The 18,812-nt window shown below is 44.4% G+C and overlaps 1 protein-coding gene across 1 annotated transcript; it reads left to right on the plus strand.

Annotated features, from left to right (window-relative positions):
• Nucleotides 1-1,342: 1,342 nt before the first annotated feature.
• On the plus strand, nucleotides 1,343-18,804 carry LOC142441006 (F-box/LRR-repeat protein 21-like). The gene is made up of 5 exons (XM_075543117.1): nucleotides 1,343-1,554; nucleotides 10,742-11,108; nucleotides 12,633-12,755; nucleotides 15,903-16,074; nucleotides 16,947-18,804. The coding sequence occupies exons 2-5, from the start codon at nucleotides 10,743-10,745 to the stop codon at nucleotides 17,588-17,590; spliced, it is 1,305 nt and encodes a 434-aa protein (XP_075399232.1). The 5' UTR covers nucleotides 1,343-1,554; nucleotide 10,742; the 3' UTR covers nucleotides 17,591-18,804.
• Nucleotides 18,805-18,812: the final 8 nt, after the last annotated feature.

The following is an 18,812-nucleotide window of genomic DNA, read 5'->3' on the forward strand; positions in this document are numbered from 1 at the left end:
ATGTACAAATGTGCTTGACTCAATGGATCTATGCATGGATTGTGCTAACAGCTGGATGAGCGCCCAGTAAAATGCTTTAAATTTTAAAAGAAACTATAAATTAAAACTATGGTGCCCCTAGACATCTATTTGATTAAAAACGACTGGCTATACTGAGCATGGGTGAAGATGTGGAGAAACTGGAATTCTAACATACTGCTAATGGAGTGCAAAATAATCCAACATCTCTGAAAAAATACATCGGTGCGTTTTGGTTTTAGTTAAACATATACTTAATATAAATGGAGTTGAAGCTATATGGACAAGAGAAGTGAAACTTTGTGTCCTTAAAAGGTGTGTATCAGAGTGCTTACAGCAGCTTTATTGTAATAGGCAAGAAGCAGAAATAAGCTAAATGTCCAGAATGAGGTGGATGTGCAGTTGGTTTATATTTATACATTAGAATACTACTCAGCAATGACAAAATGGACCATGACCCCTGAAGCAACTTGGACCGACTCTAAAGTATTATGCTTGCTGAATGCAAAGACCTCACTCTCTCAGTCCCCTTCAAACATGCACACGCAGGGATAAAAATTGTACGACACAATTTGTGTACGTTTTCAGAAAATGCAGGTTGTTTATACTGTCCCAAAGCAGAGAGGGGTGGAGTCTGAAGGAAGGATTACAAAGTTCTTAGGACATCTCGGGGAGCGACGCACACCCACTCGCTACATTGCAGTACTGGTTTAAAGATGTCAACATGTATCCAATTGTGCACTTTAAATATATACTGTTTATTTTGTCAATTAATTATACCCCAACAAAGCCGTTTGCAAAATAAATAAGTCCATAAACAATAGCACGAGGAAGATCTATGTTGATAAGGGGCGTTGTCCAAAATGTACTAAATAAAAGAGGAAGTTCCAGAACAATCCTGGAGACTGAGATGTGCCTCCGCCCCCCTCCAGGCAGGGGAAGGAGGCTGTGTCCTCTCCACCTGGAGCTGCCATCTGTAGGATCAAGTTGAAGTCTGTAAGTTACTCAAGCCGCGCGCTGCGCAGACTCTGGAAAGGTGATGAGCCCCCCTCCCTCCTCCCCCCCCCCCCCCGAGTGCCAGGACACTGACATTCAGTTGAAGGCCACCTGACAGACAAGTGTTGACCTGCCACCTTCTGAGGACTAGCGCGGGAGCCGGTGCAGCGGCTGGGGTGCGCGCCCGGGCAGTGAGCGCGCGCGCGCCCCCGCAGTGGCCAAGGCCGGGCGGACCCGGCGCCCGCGGCGAGGCGGAGAGCCAGGCGCATGCGCGGCGGGCCCGAGACGGCAGTTCGCGGGCTGGCTGAGCTAGCTGAGAGGAGCGGGCGCCGGCGGGAGGTAGGCAGGAGCTGGGTCCCCAGGAGGGCCCTGGACGGGTCCCAGCCTGCCTGCTGGCTGTGCGCACGTGTGGTCAGCCAGCCGAGCCAGTGCGCCCCTCGGTCTGCAGCCTCCCCGGCCCCAGCGCAGCGGAGCCAGCTCCAGCGCTCCCGGAACTCCGGGGGCGCCTGCAAACACCTGTGGGGATTCGTCAAGGACAAGGTAGACTTTCCTTAGGGCTCCTGAGCAGGCTTTGATGTAGCCGCGGGCCGGCTCCCCCAGGGGGTGCCCCCCGGGGAGGGGTGATGCGGAGACAGGGGGAGGCGAGCAAGCACCAGCCCGATTTCTTGGGGGACCGAAGGGGTGTGGCATCCGGCCGTGGGGGCGTGGCTGTGGCAGATGGACCTCTCCTCCAAGGGTCCCTGCTGTCGGGACCCCACCTGCCACCTGGGCGCACCAGTGATGACTCCGCCGACGCGAGAGCATCCACCGGGCTGGGCCTGGGATGGCGCTTCTGTGCCTGGTGATTCGGTTGAACCCGTGTCTGGATTGCTGGCCCGCAGGGTGGACGCCCTCTCATAGCGACCCGGGGGACAGGGTCGAACTGCCTGTGTGGGTTTCTGAGACTTAACTCTTGGCGGGAGTAGAAAGTCCCGTCTTCCTCCCGTGGCAGGCTGGTGCTTTTGAACTGCTAACCGTGCCGTTAGCTATTACGCCAACTCGTATTCGTCGAATTACTGTGCCGGCCCGATTCATTCATTGTGTTTACTTTTGGAGGGCAGAATTAAGTTTAACCTCTTCTCCCAAATGTTGGCTTGTTAGTGTCTTTAGTACCAGAGGGCGTCACCAAAGTTCATGGCAAAAGGATCATGGAATTTTCCTACGAACTCTTTCTTGGTAGCCCGCTGGCAAATGTCACCGCGGAGGAAAATCAGTGATTACTGGTAGCCGAAGTGGCTCTTTCGCGACTATGTCAACTATTGTAGTGTGCCTGGCTGTAGTGCTCTGAAAGATGACGTGGATTTGCCACAAAGAAAAGTGGAGGGGAAAGTAGACTTAACCTTATCCCGTTAGTTGAGAAGGTCGATAGGCTTGTGACGACGGTGTGCTAACGTTGTCGTCGTCAGGAGCCCCGCTGTATAGAGCAGGTCGCCGATGGGCTGCTACCGTTTGGTCAGCTTCCAAAACATCAGCCCTCCTTGGGAGAAAGCTGCGGCTTTCTGCACCTTGCAGGGAGAGTTTCAGTCTCAGAAACCCACACGGAGAGTTGGACCCGCCCTGCAGGGTCACTGCGATTCAGAATCGGCTCAACGGCAGTGAGTTCGGTTTTTTGGTTTGGAATGTTGTCTTACTTCTCAAAAAAGACAACAGAAAAGTGGGTGAAGGGAGATGTCGGACCGTGTAAGACATGACAAAATAATAATTTATAAATTATCAAGGGTTCATGAGGGATGGGGGATAGGGTAGGGAGGGGGGAAAATGAGGAGCTGATGCCAGGGGCTTAAGTGGAGAGCAAATGTTTTGAGAATGATGAGGGCAATGAATGTACAAATGTGCTTTACATAATTTATGTATGTATGGGTTGTGAGAAGAGTTGTATGAGCTCCTAAAATAAGGATTTTTTAAAAAAGCAACAACACTTTTTAAACATAAAACTCACTGTCATAAAGTCGATTGTGACTCATAGGAGCCATATAAGAGGGGGGCACTGCCCCTGTGGGATTCTGGCAGTACCTCTCTATGGGAGTAGAAAGCCCTGCCTTCTGTTTGCAGAGCAGCTAGTGGAATTGGAAAATAATGTTATAAAAACAATTGATTGAATCATTTGTTTTTATTATTAAATCCCTTCATAATTCCCCTTCTCCCCATCTCCCCAATTCCGAAGGCTTCCCTTTGGAATCCCAGAGTCATAGAGGTGTTGAGAGGTGTGGAGAGCCGCTGCCCATAGAGCACCCACTTAGACGAGAGCGGGCTCTGAATCCGTGCCCCCCTCTCTGTGTATATCAAAAAGTGTTTGAATCTGCACATATTTTGAAAATTTTATCATAATTTGATTCATTTAAAATCAAATACACCATTCAAAGGTGAAAACATTTAAAAGTACATAGAGAAACCTTCCACAGAAAGCCTCTGAGAGAGAGTGGGAAACTGCTAAATCGATGCTCCAGTGCTAGAATACAAAAAAAAATGGCAGTCATGGCCCTAGCAAGGGTTTGTTTGATGAACATAAGTATTATCTTCTGACCTGCATTTCCAGTTATCTTAAATGATGTGAAACCTTGATTATGTTATTTTAATCAATTTATTGAGGGCTTGTATAACTCTTATCACAATCCAGCCATCTATCCATTGTGAACCTTGACTTTGTTTCCACTGGATTTTTATATCTTAAAAGGAATGGTACCATCAGACTTAAAATGGAGCTTAGAAGTTGTGTAAGGCCTCGAATCCCCGGCCCTCTTGTCAAGGCCATGCCTACATTGTCCTTGGACCTACCAGTGGATTCCAGACCCCGTACAGCAGTCCAATTGCCTCATGGACCGCATTAGCATAGTGCTGGTGTGCGGTGCCATCACATGCATGACACCTGCGCCGGCCTCACAATTGCTCTTGTTTGAGCACATTGCTGTAGCCGCTGCGTCAGTCCCCCTGGTCAGGGCTCGTCTTCTTCTTCAATGCCGCTGGATTTGACCAAGCAGGATGTCCTTTTCCAGGGACTGGGCATCCTGTCACTGTGTCCAAAGCAGGGGAGAGGAAGTCTCCCATCCTGGCCTCTGAGGAGCACTCGGGCTGTACTTCTTCCAAGACAGATCAGTCTGTCCTTTTGTCAGTCCTTGGTACTTTCAATATTCGTCCCCCTTTGCATGTAGCTAAATAAAATATGCGGTAGTTCATCCTGCTCATTGTCAGCTTTCTGCGTGTGTATATATATGTGTGTGTGTCCTGGTTTTGTTTCTCTAAAGAACCCTGCTAGCACAATGTTATTTCCTAAATTCTCATACACCTGCTTCATACTCTACAGCTGTGTCAAAGAGCCATGTCTAGCATGTTCATTTGAACCTATTTTGAAACATGACTAAGCACGTTAAGGGGTCTTAGCTTTTCGTTTTATCTCTTGCAATTGTTGTTGTGGGCTGGTGAAAAATTTTCCACTGACAGTGACCCAGTAGGATATTTAGAACTGATCCATACAGTTTCTAAGGCAGTAATCTTTACAAAATAAGACTGCCTCATCTTTCTCCTGAGAAGAGGCCAGTGGGGTTGAACTGCTGACCTTCCAGTTTGCTGGCAAGCACTTACCCCCTGCATCACCAGAGCTCATTCTTTGTCCTCTCCTGGCCCTCAACATTGTTCACAGTAGCTGTAAATAACCAGCTGATTCCTGCAGAAGCGAGGGAGTCATTCATCAGGTTCGGAAGGAGATAGGTTCTTCCTCTTCTCATAGGTCTGCATAACCGTGTTACTTGACTGGTATGCATTCCCCAGGATCTCCCCACAGCCTCCATTTGGCGGGGGTCGGAAGAGGGAGTGGAAGGATCTTGGCGCTGTTGAATGGAACAGCTGGGAAGGTTGAGGAAATCAGTGTTCACATTGAGCCCCAGTGGACTGGTCCTTCTTCCTGCCTGTCCTCCAAAGTTCTGCTTTCCAAGGAAGGTTTCAGGGAAACATGGAGGGTTGGCAAGTGGCAGACATGGGAATAAAAGGGTTTTGAGGACTGTGCTTTGTCCAGTCCCTCTGTGTGTTGAGTTTGAGCAGTCTTTTTGAATGGATGTGTGTTTATATTTAGTCTATGGGATAGATTCATAATGCCAAGGCCGTGATGCGTATACTTCTGTGGACTTGCCCTCATTTTCCTCCCTGCCCATAGCCCTTGCTCCCGATTCTGACAAGTCCTTGTACATGAAACTGGCAGAAGCTCCGAGAGAGTATAAATAACTCCATGGCAAATCTGTCGGCACTATTGAAGATTATATAAAATATTAACCAGAAGCATATGTTCTATTAACGACAGACCAGTCATATTCCTATGAGATCTCTAAAATCACAAAACGAAGACCTGCCTCTATTTGCACTAGTGCTTCTCCAGGCAACCACAGTATTTTTCTATTCATCAACCTGTGTTTTGTTTGTTTTCTTAGATGTTTCCTTCTGGGTGGAAAAAATATTTTCGCAATCACGATTTCTGAACAAAATCATTTAACGTCTATAACACAGACACACTGCCATTGAGTTGATCCTGGTTGATAGCAACTTAATACAGGGATTCCAGAGCAGTTTGTCTTTATGGAAGCAGAAAACCTTATCCTTCTCCGGAAGAGCAGCTGGGGAGTTAAACGGCTGATGCTGGTCCGCAGGCCCAAAGTCTCAAAACTCACTGCCATCAAGTCGGTTCTGACTCTTGGCGACCCTATAGGACAGAGTCGAATTGCCACCTGTGAGTTTCCGAGACTTCAAGCCTTTAGGGGAATAGATAGCCTCTTGTTTCTCCCATGGAGCGGCTGGTGGTTTCAAACTGCTGTCCTTGCGGTTAGCAGCCCAATTTGTAACCCACTAAACCACCGAATACTCTCAGCAGAAAAACTATTGGATGTATGTGTTCTGATTAATTTGTTTTTGTGGTATTTTACTAAACGAGGATGTGAAGTCAACTAGATGTTGGTGAGTACCCCAGGGCCGCAGGTCATTCATTTGAATTCATTCAGAGTGATCTTTAATTTGGAAGCCTTCTATAGGTAAGAAAGATTTTTAGCTTCAGAGAGAAACGATCAGTTTTAAAAAAACAATCATATATGTTTAGGCTGGAGATTTTACAAAGACTTTTTTAGACTAATAAAAAGTAATATGTCTCACGTTATTAAATATATATTACTGGTGTCCATAACTTGAATTATACACATAGTTATGATTTGTGGGTGAGTTTTATTCTCTAAAAATTAATGTTCACAAAGAAAAGAAAATTAATGAAATACTGTTTTAATAAAAATTATTGCTGCTAATACCATAATTACCCCATCATGAATTGATCATTTAATGATTCTGCTAAATAACCACTTTTATTTTGTGTTTAGGTGTGATTGGCATATGTTTCACATATCATAAAATCAATAATTAAGTCACATCAAGAAGGGTTGTACAATCATCACCACAATTAATTTAAGAGAATTTTTTCATTTTTTTACTCTTATACTCCTTGGTATAAGCTCCCCATCTGCCCTTAGCCTCCTCTACCTCACCCCCCAAGGAACTATTCATCTAGTTACGGTCCTTATAGATTGACCTATGCTGGATTTCACCTACAGAAAAACATTTCAATAAAAACTAACAATAACAAAGCCAAACAGGCAAAAAACCTCAATTGAAAACAAAGCAGAAAATGTTAAAAACGAGTGCAAATTTAAATAGGTTATGCCCTACTGGTAGAGGGCTAGATATTGACCTCATTGTGTCTTCGACAACCCACTTTCCAGAGCGGTCACCTGATAGCAAGGCTCTTCATAATCCTGGCCTATTGTCAGCGGGGATTGATCACCAGGGACTTAATCCATGCACGTTTCCCTTCGTGTTGTTTTAAAGAACTGAAGCAGCTTTAAATGGGTCAAAAGTGATACGACATGACATTGTGAGCTAACTGTGTCTGCCTTCATGGATTTTGCAGTGCTCTCTATCTGACGGCTGGGCTATCCGTGTCCCTCCTCTGGGCTTATAGAGACTCACCAGAGCCTTAGTGCATCTGGGTGCAGTGAAAGTGGATTTTGGACTTCTACCACCATCCGTAGGTTTTGCAAACAAGGTGTTCACAATTAAAGCTCCGATACCATTCCCTCCTTTAGATTTCAATTATATTATTTACAATCCTTGGGTTACGCAGGCTGGTATGCTTCTTCCAAGTGTACTTAGTTGACACCTCACTTAGATGGATGCCTCCAGCCACTATTGTTTCGGATAGCTGGCACTTTCTAGTTTCTTCACTACACTTTGCTGTAGCATCCATATCTTCAGTGATCTCTTCATGAGGGCACACAACAAGCAGGGCCATGCCATGGCCACTAACTGTCCTTAGATGGAGGCTAGAAGTTTGTGGAAGCCCAGAATGCATTCGGGCATCTATGGAAATTACCACATTGAGCAGCAACCCCTTGCTGCATGAGAAGATTTAGTACTTTGTCTAGAATGGTGGGGTCGTTTTTTAAGCAGCTATCTGGGGCAAATCTTTGGTTCACTTGTGGCTGCACTGCCTTTCTTCTGAAGGAATATATTTGGGGAAACTTTTTTTGTAACAACCAAGTGAAATTTGAACTATCCATTTTTGTAGGTTGTCAAAGAAAATAATAACAAGCAAACGTCCGTGAGTGTTCCCTATATCCAAGTCTAGAATCCAGTGTCCTTTTCTCTATCACACCTGAAGGCTGGGGAACAGCCTGTCACTATAGAATATTGCTGCTGCTGGTGGTTCTTTCCTCAAAGGAATCTGGCCTTTCCCTCATTCAAGGGGCTCTGGGTCTGTAATTGTTTGAGGGACCATGACTCTTTATTCTGGTGATTTGAGGTAAATTGCCATTCACCCGACCTAGAATTCTTCTGTTTGTACAAAGCAAGACAACGTTTAGTCTATGTCCCAACAATGTCTCTCTTAGTAATATCCTTTCAGGTAGTTGCTTCAGGGAGTACGCCAGATTAGACCATAGGTGTGACATCAGCATGCACAGTTGAACTAATCTCCTTAAGAGGGGTGGATGGGGTGGTGGTTTACTGATCATGGATTAGCAAACAAAGGCTAGTGATCTCTTCGAGTTGGAGGGGTAGTGTTGATGGCCACTGTGAGTCAATGGAGTTTAGAGACTCAGTTTTCCCATCTCATGGATTATATGCCCATATGTTCCCAACCCAATTTCAGGGTCCTCTTTCTTCCCAATTAATGTCCTCACTGTCACATCAGACCCCATTCTCGTTTGAGAATTCAGATGACCTTATAGTTGAGCCACTCTTATGATAAGACCTGAGATTTGGTTTCTGGCAATATCAACTCTATTACTGCAAAAAACAAGGCTTGCTTTCATGACACACGTGGAAACATTGAGGTCTTTTGTGTGGCACTTGAGCTGTGCCTCTGAAGCCCGCGTTCCTCTCTTTCTGTTACCATGTTGTCTCTGGTGATACGTCTTATCCTGATGAAATTGTTGAAAATACCAAGCTCACCATCACCCAGAGCCTCACTTCTCCCCTTGCTCATCTGCTTGTGGTTATTGTGGGTGTTGACATTGCTGCTTCATGGCGTGGACAAACAGACTCTGTTTACCAACAGTCGGACACTTATCAGTATTAGTAGAGGCAGCGTTTTCAGTGCCTTGAGGACTATTCAGACTTTAGAACCAATTTGGAACATGCCTCTCAGGATTTTGTTTCCCTAGAACCACTCCTGGCTTGGTGCCAAATATGTTAGGCCGGGCACTCTAAGGAAGCAGAACCGGTATATATGTGTAAAGAAATGTACACCCAGAAAGTGGCTCCCATAGTTGTACAAACAGGTAAATCCAATCTGGTTTAAGTCCATGGGCCTTAAACTTGACTCATATATTCTCTGAGGCTGATGGACTGGGAAACAGGAAGATGCTGAGACAGATCAACCCAAGGTTGGGACCTCAGATGGTGGACTCTAATGACTCCCCGGACTGGCAGGCACTATGGTGGGCTGTTGGAGGAAGCCCAGAGAGCTAGAGGACAATGAGCCAGGAGCAAGATACAAACCAACAAGAATCAAAGAATCTATCTGCAACGTCCGCTTATAGCTGAAGTAGGCCACACCCCTAAGAAACATCAGTAAAGGTATGGCCAAAGTAAGGGGTTCCATTCCACCCATCTTCTCCCAACTACACGGCCGCACACAACAGATTCTATCAGAAAGTTAATTACATTACTTTAGATCCCACCATGTGGAGAGTCTCAACTGCCAACCGCTGAGAATCCTGAGTCAAATGAATACAAAACCTATCTCCAATCGCTTCCCATTCAATATTTTTATTGAATAGATATGTTTATGGTTTTGTAGCAATACTTTTTACTTACCTTTGTGTAGGTAAGATGACAGTATGTACCTGGTGGTTCCATGGTTACAAGTTGGCTGTGATCCACAAGGTCAGCAGTTTGAAAGCACCAGCTGCTCCGAGGGAGACAGCTGGAGCTTCCTCCTCCCATAAAGCATTCCAGAGGAGCAGCACTGCCTGTCCTATAGGCTGGATAGGAGTCAGCATCAATTGACGGCAGTGAGTGAGTTGTATAACTGAAGCTGGCTCAGACCTGGAAATTCATCATTTCTTTATAGGGTACAATGTGAATTCTGATGACATTTGGCTAAAGGTCACAGAAGGAGTCTAGTGGTGCTATGGGTTAGGCATTGGGCTGCTAACGATGAGATTTGCAGTTCAAAGCCACCAGCTGTCTGTTCCTGTCATGATTTAACATCTTAGAACCCCTGTGAGTTGGAATATACTCAATGGATGTAAGGTTGGATTTAGTTTCTTTTTCATTAGCAGGTGTGTTGCTTACATCAAGACTCCATACCTGTCTTTGCTACCTTCTGTATAACTCCTGTGTCCTGGGTGGAATTTGAAAATTGTTGCAGATCACTTGGCTTTTTGTCAAAATTATGCTTTGACTTAAGTAATGAAAATGGTTCAGATGTATAATTTGGACAATTTAGTATCGTCATAGCAACTAAAACATATCTGGAACACTCCCTCTGGACTGATACCTCTAAGTGCCTTAATCTTCACACCAGCCTGTGAGACACAGCTTATTATCACAAGGATACTAGGTGCAGCTTTATGCTCGGCTTGCAGATGAGGAGTCGAAGACTTAGATTCATTTGCTCAGGTAAGATCACATGGCCACTACATGATAGAGCTGAGACTTCACCAGATCTGTGCTTCTGATTATATTTCATTGCCCTGAGGACACCCCAGGAGTTCTTAGCACAACTGGAACAGGGTGCCTCTGCCTTTATTTCCCTGTAGAAGGTGGTAAGGGTGCAAGAGTTGGAGAAGGACCTGGACTATACGTGGTCTCCTTGGGCATTCCCTCTAGGAAACCTTGCCCAGATACGCTCCCGTCTGACAGGCATTCCATCCCGCGCCCTGCTTGCGTTGTTCTACCGCACCTCACCCCAACATCCCTTGTAGCATTTGCCACTGTGTCTGACACACGTGACCTCAAGCTCTCTGAGAACAGGTTCTTGTTTATTATCTCGGAATCCCAGGTACCTCTCAGTTCCTGTCAATAGAGGAAAGTAGAGATGACAGCTAAGACTGTATCGGTGAGACTGTTTTCCACGGCCGAATGTTGCTATTCTGGACAAAAGGAAGCACATGTATTTGATGGAAACTAGACACTGAACTTGTTTTAATGTTTACAGAATGAAGAGGAACAGTTTATCTGTTGTGAATAAAATTGCCCAGTGTTCACCAGCACTCAAACAGCCCAAACTTGGATTCTCCTCCTCGTGCAGCCAGACGCAGGCGCACACAGTTCTTCTAGACTGGGGGACTTTGCCTCACCATGTAGTGTTCCACATTTTTCAGTATCTCCCTTTGCTAGATCGGGCCCGTGCATCTTCTGTATGTAGACGATGGAATGAAGTTTTTCATATTCCCGACCTTTGGAGAAAGTTTGAATTTGAATTGAACCAGTCGTCTACTTCGTATTTTAAGTCCACTCATCCCGATGTTATCCAGCAAATCATTCAAAAGCATGCTGCCCACCTGCAGTACGTCAGCTTTAAGGTAAGAAAAGCTAACACTCCATGGAAAAAGTGGCTTTCAGTTGGTTAGCCACGTTTTGGTATCTCTGGGTCCTCAATATAAGGCCCACTGCCATTGAGTTGGTGCCCTGGTGGAGTGGGGGCTACAAGGTGGGCCATGACCACACGGCAGGAGTTCGGACCCATCAGCAGCTGCTTGGGAGAAAGACCGGGCTTTCTACTCGCATTAAGAGTTACAGTCTTGGAAATTCACAGGGGCAGGTCTACTCTGTCCTATAAAGTCACTGGATTGTCCCTGACTCAATGGCAGTGAATTTGGTGTTTGCTTGTTTGTTGTTTTGTCATGGCGTTAAGATGGCTTGGTGGCGTAGTAGCTTATTGTTTCCACTGCTAACCACAAGGTAAGCTTTAGACAGGCTTTAAATAGTCTCAGAAACCCACCGGAGCAGCTCTACCCTGTCCCACGGCATTGCAGTGACTTAGAATCTACCGATGCAGTGCGTTTCGCTGGTTGGAACATTGCGTTAAATCCAACCCAGGCAGTCAGTGAAACTTGCAGGATGTACCCATCCAAGCCATGGTACTTTCCATTGTTTCATATGCATGTGAAAGTTGGATGCTGACGATGGAAGATCCAAGAAAAATGATGCATTTGAATTACAATGCTGGCAAAGATGACTGAAAGTACCATGCACTACCAAAAGAACAAGCAGATCTCCCTGAGAAGAAATGCCACCAGGATTTCGAGGCAAGGACAGTGAGACATCATCTCACATCCTTTGGACGTGTCAGGAGAGACTAATCTCTAGAGAGAACTTCCTGATTGGTAAAGTGGAGGGGCGGTGAAAGAGAGGGGGCCTTAGACAAGATGGATCAACACCGTGGCTGCAACAATGGGCTCAGACACCAGAGCAGTTGTGAGGAGGACACAGGACCAGGAGGGATTTCATTCTGTGGCTCATCAGGCGCCTACAAGGCACAGCTCACTGACGCCACTAACAATAAGGGCTAGTGCAATGAACTGGGTGCTGTGTGAGGGGAAGGTTTGAAAGTCCTGACGTGCTTAGAACGTGAGGTAGTTAGCTTATTGTGCCAACCTGGCTGATTAATTAATTGAAGGACAGAGGGATAAATGGCTCTGTGAACCTCACCTTTCGAGTTCTCAGGTCTCTTGCTTTCTGATGGTCAGACCAGGGTGCAGCTGCCTTAGCCAGTTCCCTGCTGCAGCTGGCAAGGCTCACTTCCTGGAAGACGTCCTTGAGGAGAAGCCACATGGCCTGGGTGCTGGAGCAGCCACGTGGAGACCCCTGCCAGCACTGAGATGCTTACACGTTCACTGATTCATCTTTCCTCCTGCAGTCGGCATCTAGTGTGTGCTTTGTGAGATGGAGGAGGACTTTGTGGATTGGTGTTGGACATATGAGTTTATGCCCTGAAGGGCTATATGAAATTTCACAGTTGAGATCTGTTAGATCATTATTTTGCTATTAATTTCCTGATAAGATACAATCAGTGAGTTACTGAAGGTGTTTCCTTGTCTGTTTAGGTCGACAGTAGTACTGAGTCAGCAGAAGCTGCCTGCGATATCCTTTCTCAGCTGATAAATTGTTCTATCCGGACATTGGGCCTGATTTCCACTGCCAAGCCAAGTTTTATGAAGATGTCAAAGGTAAGGATACTGTGCTTTTTGGGTGAAACATGCTAGGAATCTTAAATATTGTCACCCAAGACAACAGGATCCTTTTCCTAATGACCATCTTCTACTTTGTACCCAAAGTATTTGTCAAAGCGATTTTCTGTTGGCTAGCATTTATTTTTGTCAAATAACTCATGCATCATTTCCTTCAGGTATATCATATTTTTAATTGTAGAAATTATGTCCATATTACATATCATTAGTATGAAATTTAGATGTAACTCAAGATTTTCAAGCTCTAGTTTTCCTTGAGATTTTGAATATAAAGAATATAGGGGCAACAACGGATGTTTTCCCTCTAATTTTATGATTTTTCCACTGGAACTGAGAAGCATAACATTGAACTAAATGGGTTATACTCATAAGGATGATGTTTTGGTTCGTCTGGTAGAAATTCCAAGATAACAGAGGCATAGTAAGCATGATTGAAGTTTATTTCCTTGCAGTGAAGAAATGCACAGGCGAGAGAGTCCATTGCTGCATCAAGTTGTCGAGATCCCAGGGTTCCTCCAGTTCCCCCTATATTGTCTCCAAAGTGTCTCCCTGAGCTCCAGCCATCATGTGCCTCTTCTGGGTGGATGGATGGAGGCAATGGGGAAGAAAGGAGCGCCCACCTAGGAGACTGCCCAGAAGGACCACATAATGCTTCTCTGTATATCTCATTCACCGATGCTTCGTTCCATTACCATGCCAGATTTCAGGGAAACTGGGGAAGTCTTTACTGCATGGCAATGTGCTCAGCTAAAGAGAAAAAACAGTCTACTGGAGAAGACTGGTCCCCTGGAGAGAAGACTGGTCCCCTGGAGAGAAGACTAGTATATAGGAGAAGACTGGTCCACTGGAGAGAAGACTGGTCCCCTGGAGAGAAGACTTGTCCACTGGAGAGAAGACTGGTCCACTGGAGAGAAGACTGGTCTACTGGAGGAGAAGACTAATCTACTGAAAAAAGGATAATGACTGTTAGGAGGCCACCAGCAATTTCTACCACAGAAATTAGTAAATACCTTGTCTTCACTTAGACTTTGTATTCTAACAACCCTCCCAGAGAGACCTTCCTTAACCAAATTTTGCTAAGCAGCACTCCCTACCCCAGTGAATCTGCTCTATTACCATATGTTGTCATTTTTTATGTCATTCATTGGTACCTGAAAGAATCAATTAGTTTGTTCAACATGCCTGTCTTCCCCTCAGACCAATACATCAGCTCTTCGATGGCCAGGATTATGTCCATTTTGTGTACCCTGATTGACTTACCATTAGAATAGTGCGTGATATACACTAACCATTCAATGTCATTGTTGGTAAACTGGTTGGCAGAAACTTTCCTATGGAAGAGCATAAAGAAATCATAGCATTTTCTCTTTCACAGTCTGGGTCATGGCAGTCATTTAGCAAGCATTCCTCTTAGCCTGTTTATCTTTTTAAGAGATAAGCTGGGTAGGGGGGAAATGGGTCACTGGTGGATTAGAGTATTATAAGTAATCACATGAATGCATACTACTTCTAAATAGCGATTTCCTTGTTCATCAACCATAACATCAGATTAGTCTGAAATTCTTCTCAGATCCTCAACGCTGTCTCTAGGGTGGCACACGAGCTAACAGTGCCAACTTGTAGGGTAGCAGGTGCAGTCACCAGAGCAAGGCACCAGCAATCAGCAGCCTTCGTTGAAAGCTTGACCTGCACAGTCGCAGGAATTCTGGGGCTTCTGGGATGGTTGTGGGTTTCTTTGGGCCTCACTTTCCCCCCACGGTAGCAGAGGAATACGGTAAAAATGCAAGCATTATGCCAAGCATAAAGCATTAACTCTATTGTTTGAGAAATGGAATATGAATGCATACTGCACTGTGTCGTTTAGAACTCGCAGTGGATTGAGAGTTGCTTAAAAGAAAAGTGAACCTTTGTATGTCCTAAGGAAAGGAGAATGAGCGGGCCCGTCAGCTTCAGTGAACACGGGTCATTTTCTTTATTTTTAATGTGAATCGGTAACATTTCAAAAGAATCAATTAGCACAGATAGTCATTCTAATAGGGACACTTGGCCTCCTGGTAGAGTATAAATGGATTTTAAAGAAGGAAAAGGGATCGTAAATGGATTTGCTGTACAGGTTTTCTCCTCTTTGCCAAAAAACCTGGATGTTGAGGCCAAACTATTCAAATAAGCTTCAGTTTGTCAGTCCTCCAAATGTATAGAGATTTGGGTTTACATTCTTCAGATAATTTACTAGCAAAGGCATATCACTAAATATGTGAAATTATGTATTCATTTACTTCAGTAAATATTTATTGACCATCTACTATGTGCTGAAAATAACAAGAGTGAAAAAATAAAACCCAAAGCATAAAAAAGTCTATACATTATCAGGCAGGGGTCAAAATTTGGTCTTCATATATAACGTGCCACTATGACTCGGTTCTGTCCATGTGAAACCCACTCTAAATCCACTGCCATCGAGTTGAATTCCAGGTCAGCGAGCTGATGTGACAAGTAGAAACTGCCCATAAGCTTCCCATCTTCTTGGAAGCTGTCTGCTGCATCTTTGTCCTGCAAAGCAGCTGGTGCATTGGAACCGCTGGGCTTTTGGTTAGCAGCTGAACCATGCCAGCCTCCAAGGAAGATCTAGGCAATACAGAAATGAATGCACGTGGCTGTGTTCCAATCAAACTTTCATTATGGACACAGAAATTAGAACTTAATATAATTTTCACATGTCACAAAGTATTTGTTTTCTACTTAAATAGATAAATAAATAAAGTAGGCTGCTTTTTACTCTACAGAGTTTTCCAACCTCTGTTTTATAAGATGTAATCACACCCTTTTAGCATTCGAAACCAAATCTTTGAAAGCAAAATATAATCAGAAACAGCGTTGGATGAAACCTTGGAGAATTCTTTTCCATCATTCCACTTGCCAATTAAAAACATCTAAGCATATCTAACGATTATTTTTTTATCGAATGTTTTCCGTGGATTGACCCTACTGTGAAAAGCAGAGATCTGTTGGTTGCTGGTACTTTGCTATTATTACCACCCACTGATGCTGTTTGAAAGGAGTGTTGGATTAGAGTGTAGATTTGAAAATGATGTTTTATTTCCTTTTTTTTTTTTTGTCTTTTGTAAGTCTCATTTTGTGTCAGCTCTCACTGTGGTTTTTGTCAACTCCAAATCGCTATCCTCCATCAAAATTGAAGACACGCCAGTGGATGACCCTTCCTTAAAGATTCTCGTGGCCAATAACAGTGACACTCTCAGACTCCTGAAGATGAGTAGTTGTCCTCATGTTTCATCCGATGGTAAGTCCGGACTTGGGAAGGCTGAATTCATATTATTTTTATTTACAGTAAATTGTCTTAATTTAGTTTCTTGTTGAAAATCGCTATTAGTCTGGGTAGACTAGAGAAACAAATTCACAAACACGCTATAGACAAGAGCAACTGAATATTGAGAAAACATCCCAGCCCAGTCCAGATCAAGTCCATAAGTCCAATATTAGCCCATATTTCTGATATCAATCTATAAAGTCCTCTTCAGACTCATAAAACACATGCAATGATGATGAATGCAGAAGATCCCAGGCCAGTGGTCTGGTTGTGTCTATGTAGGTTGTCTTCTGCGATGTCTCCCAGAGACTAGTATAGACAGAGGTGTCTTCCACCTCCAAGGAGGAAGTACCAGGTTTCTCAGAAATCTCAGGAGAAGGCCATGCCCACACAGAAGTCTCATTGGCTATGATCTGATTGTCAAGCTAAACTCTACGCCTACACTCTTAGTCTTTAAATTGACACCAGATTAGGTGACTAACACAATCGCATACTTAAGAAACATAGTTTATTAAATCATTTCCCAAAGGTAGTCCTAAAAACAAGACAATTTGGATGGCTTGTCATGAACGTGTTTTAATTGCACGAAGGGGTTTCAACGAATTCATGGGAAAATGGAATGAAACGATATGGAATTTTCTCATAAGCTTTTCAATTCCCTCCTCGTATAAAATAACGGAATCTTCTCTGTGAACTTTCTGAAGCCCTCTCACAGACATACGTACACCTCGTCTGTCTCCTCAGAAACCGTCAGATGTCTCTTGCAGCAGTAAAGACCACATGTAAATGTAGACAATGGCATGGTTTTTGTCGGAATGATTAAGAATTCCCCCTGTTTTCCCCAGGCATCCTCTGTGTAGCTGATCACTGTCAAGACCTTAGAGAACTAGCCTTGAATTATTACATCCTCAGTGATGAACTTCTCCTGGCGCTGTCCAGCGAGACGCACGTTACCCTGGAGCATCTGCGCGTGGACGTTGTCAGTGAAGACCCGGGCCAGCTCCCCTTTCACACTATTAAGAAACAAAGCTGGGACGCACTCACCAAGCACTCGCCTGGGGTCCATGTCGTGATGTACTTCTTCCTGTACGAGGGACAGTACGAAAGCTTCTTCCAAGAAGAAATCCCCGTCACGCACCTTTACTTTTGTTGTTCCGTCAGCAAAGCCGTTCTGGGACGCATCGGGCTTCACTGCCCACGACTAATCGAATTAGTGGTCTGTGCGAATGGCATCCAGCCTCTTGACAATGAACTGATTTGTATTGCCAAACGTTGTAAGAACCTAACGGCCGTGGGCCTCAGTGAATGTGAACTGAGCTGCGGTGCCCTGGTTGAATTTGTCAGACTCTGTGGGAGACGGCTGACCCAGCTCTCTGTCATGGAAGACGTTCTGCTCCCTGATGATGACTATAACCTGGATGACATTCCCACCGAAGTCTCTAAGTATCTTGGGAGAACGTGGTTCCCTGATGTGATGCCTCTCTGGTAATTTGCGACCAAAGATTCTTCCCTTATCAGCATTATTAGTAACTAAGATGAATCTGTTCCTTTTTGTCTATGCAAATGTGAATTTTAGATGCGTTGTCGAAATATTTTCAGTCAATATTTTATAGTCTGCAAATTGGCTTCATAGCTTGCTACAGAAACATTTTAGGGGGAAATGATGAGGAATTTGAATAGGGAGACGCTGAGTGTGGATTACACAATTGATGGGCTACAAATTGCGAGTGGATTCTGGGGGAACCCTTGGTCCTCGTGAAGGCTTTTGTGTTCTCTTGCTTACATACGTTTCTAACACTGAGCATCTTGTTATATCATTTATTTAATCCCTTGAGACTATCTTAAGGCTGCTACTCCATCTTGGTATGAGTATATTTTATAAAATATGTAGTATGAAAACCCAAGCAAAAGCCAAATACAGATAGATACAGAAGCTAGTTTTAATATACTTACCAATATGCTCAGCACTAAAGAGGACTGTCTTGTGTGTTAATAAACAGCTTCTAATTTCCAATGTACTTAGATTGCTGTTTCATTATATTAAGGGTGGAACACGGGAACTCAGCTAAAATGAAATAATAATTGACTTTGTAAAGGTATTCACCCTGGTTGTAAATTAATTCACGCCATGATCTAGCTAAAACGATGACTTGTGCAGGGAAGTCAGCATTCACTGACCTACTACTGTGTGTCTAGAATGGTATCAGAGCCTTTGCATAAGTGATCCCCTGGGTTTTTCAGGGACACCGTTAGCACTCTTTGGTAGCTACCTCTAAGATGAAGGAAGTTATGCTTAGTCATTAAAGGCCTGCAAAGCCCTGTTTTCTGAGCATCTTCCAGTCAGCATCGCTGTGCATGTGGTTCCCTATGCTTACAATACTTGCTTTGTTCCCTCTGATCCCTTCTCAAGCTGCCACTTCCTGTAGCCAAGCCTGCTGTGACGTGTGGCCCATTTCCCGGCTCACAAGGCAGTTCTCCATTACATAGGCTGCCTGTCAGCACTCCATGACTTTTCCTTGCGGCACTTAACGGCACTGTCATGTGCCAGTGCCAGGGTACCTGTATGATGAGGATCTGCTTAGTCTGTTGCACTGTAAGCTCCATCATGCAAGATCGTGGTTACCCCATCAAAGGGATGATTAACATGGAAAGACACATGTGAGAATTGTCAAGTGACAAATGTCGTGTGTATGTGTATATATTTTTGCTGT

Source organism: Tenrec ecaudatus, chromosome 2 (genome assembly GCF_050624435.1).
Source record: "Tenrec ecaudatus isolate mTenEca1 chromosome 2, mTenEca1.hap1, whole genome shotgun sequence".
Taxonomy (NCBI): domain Eukaryota; kingdom Metazoa; phylum Chordata; class Mammalia; order Afrosoricida; family Tenrecidae; genus Tenrec; species Tenrec ecaudatus.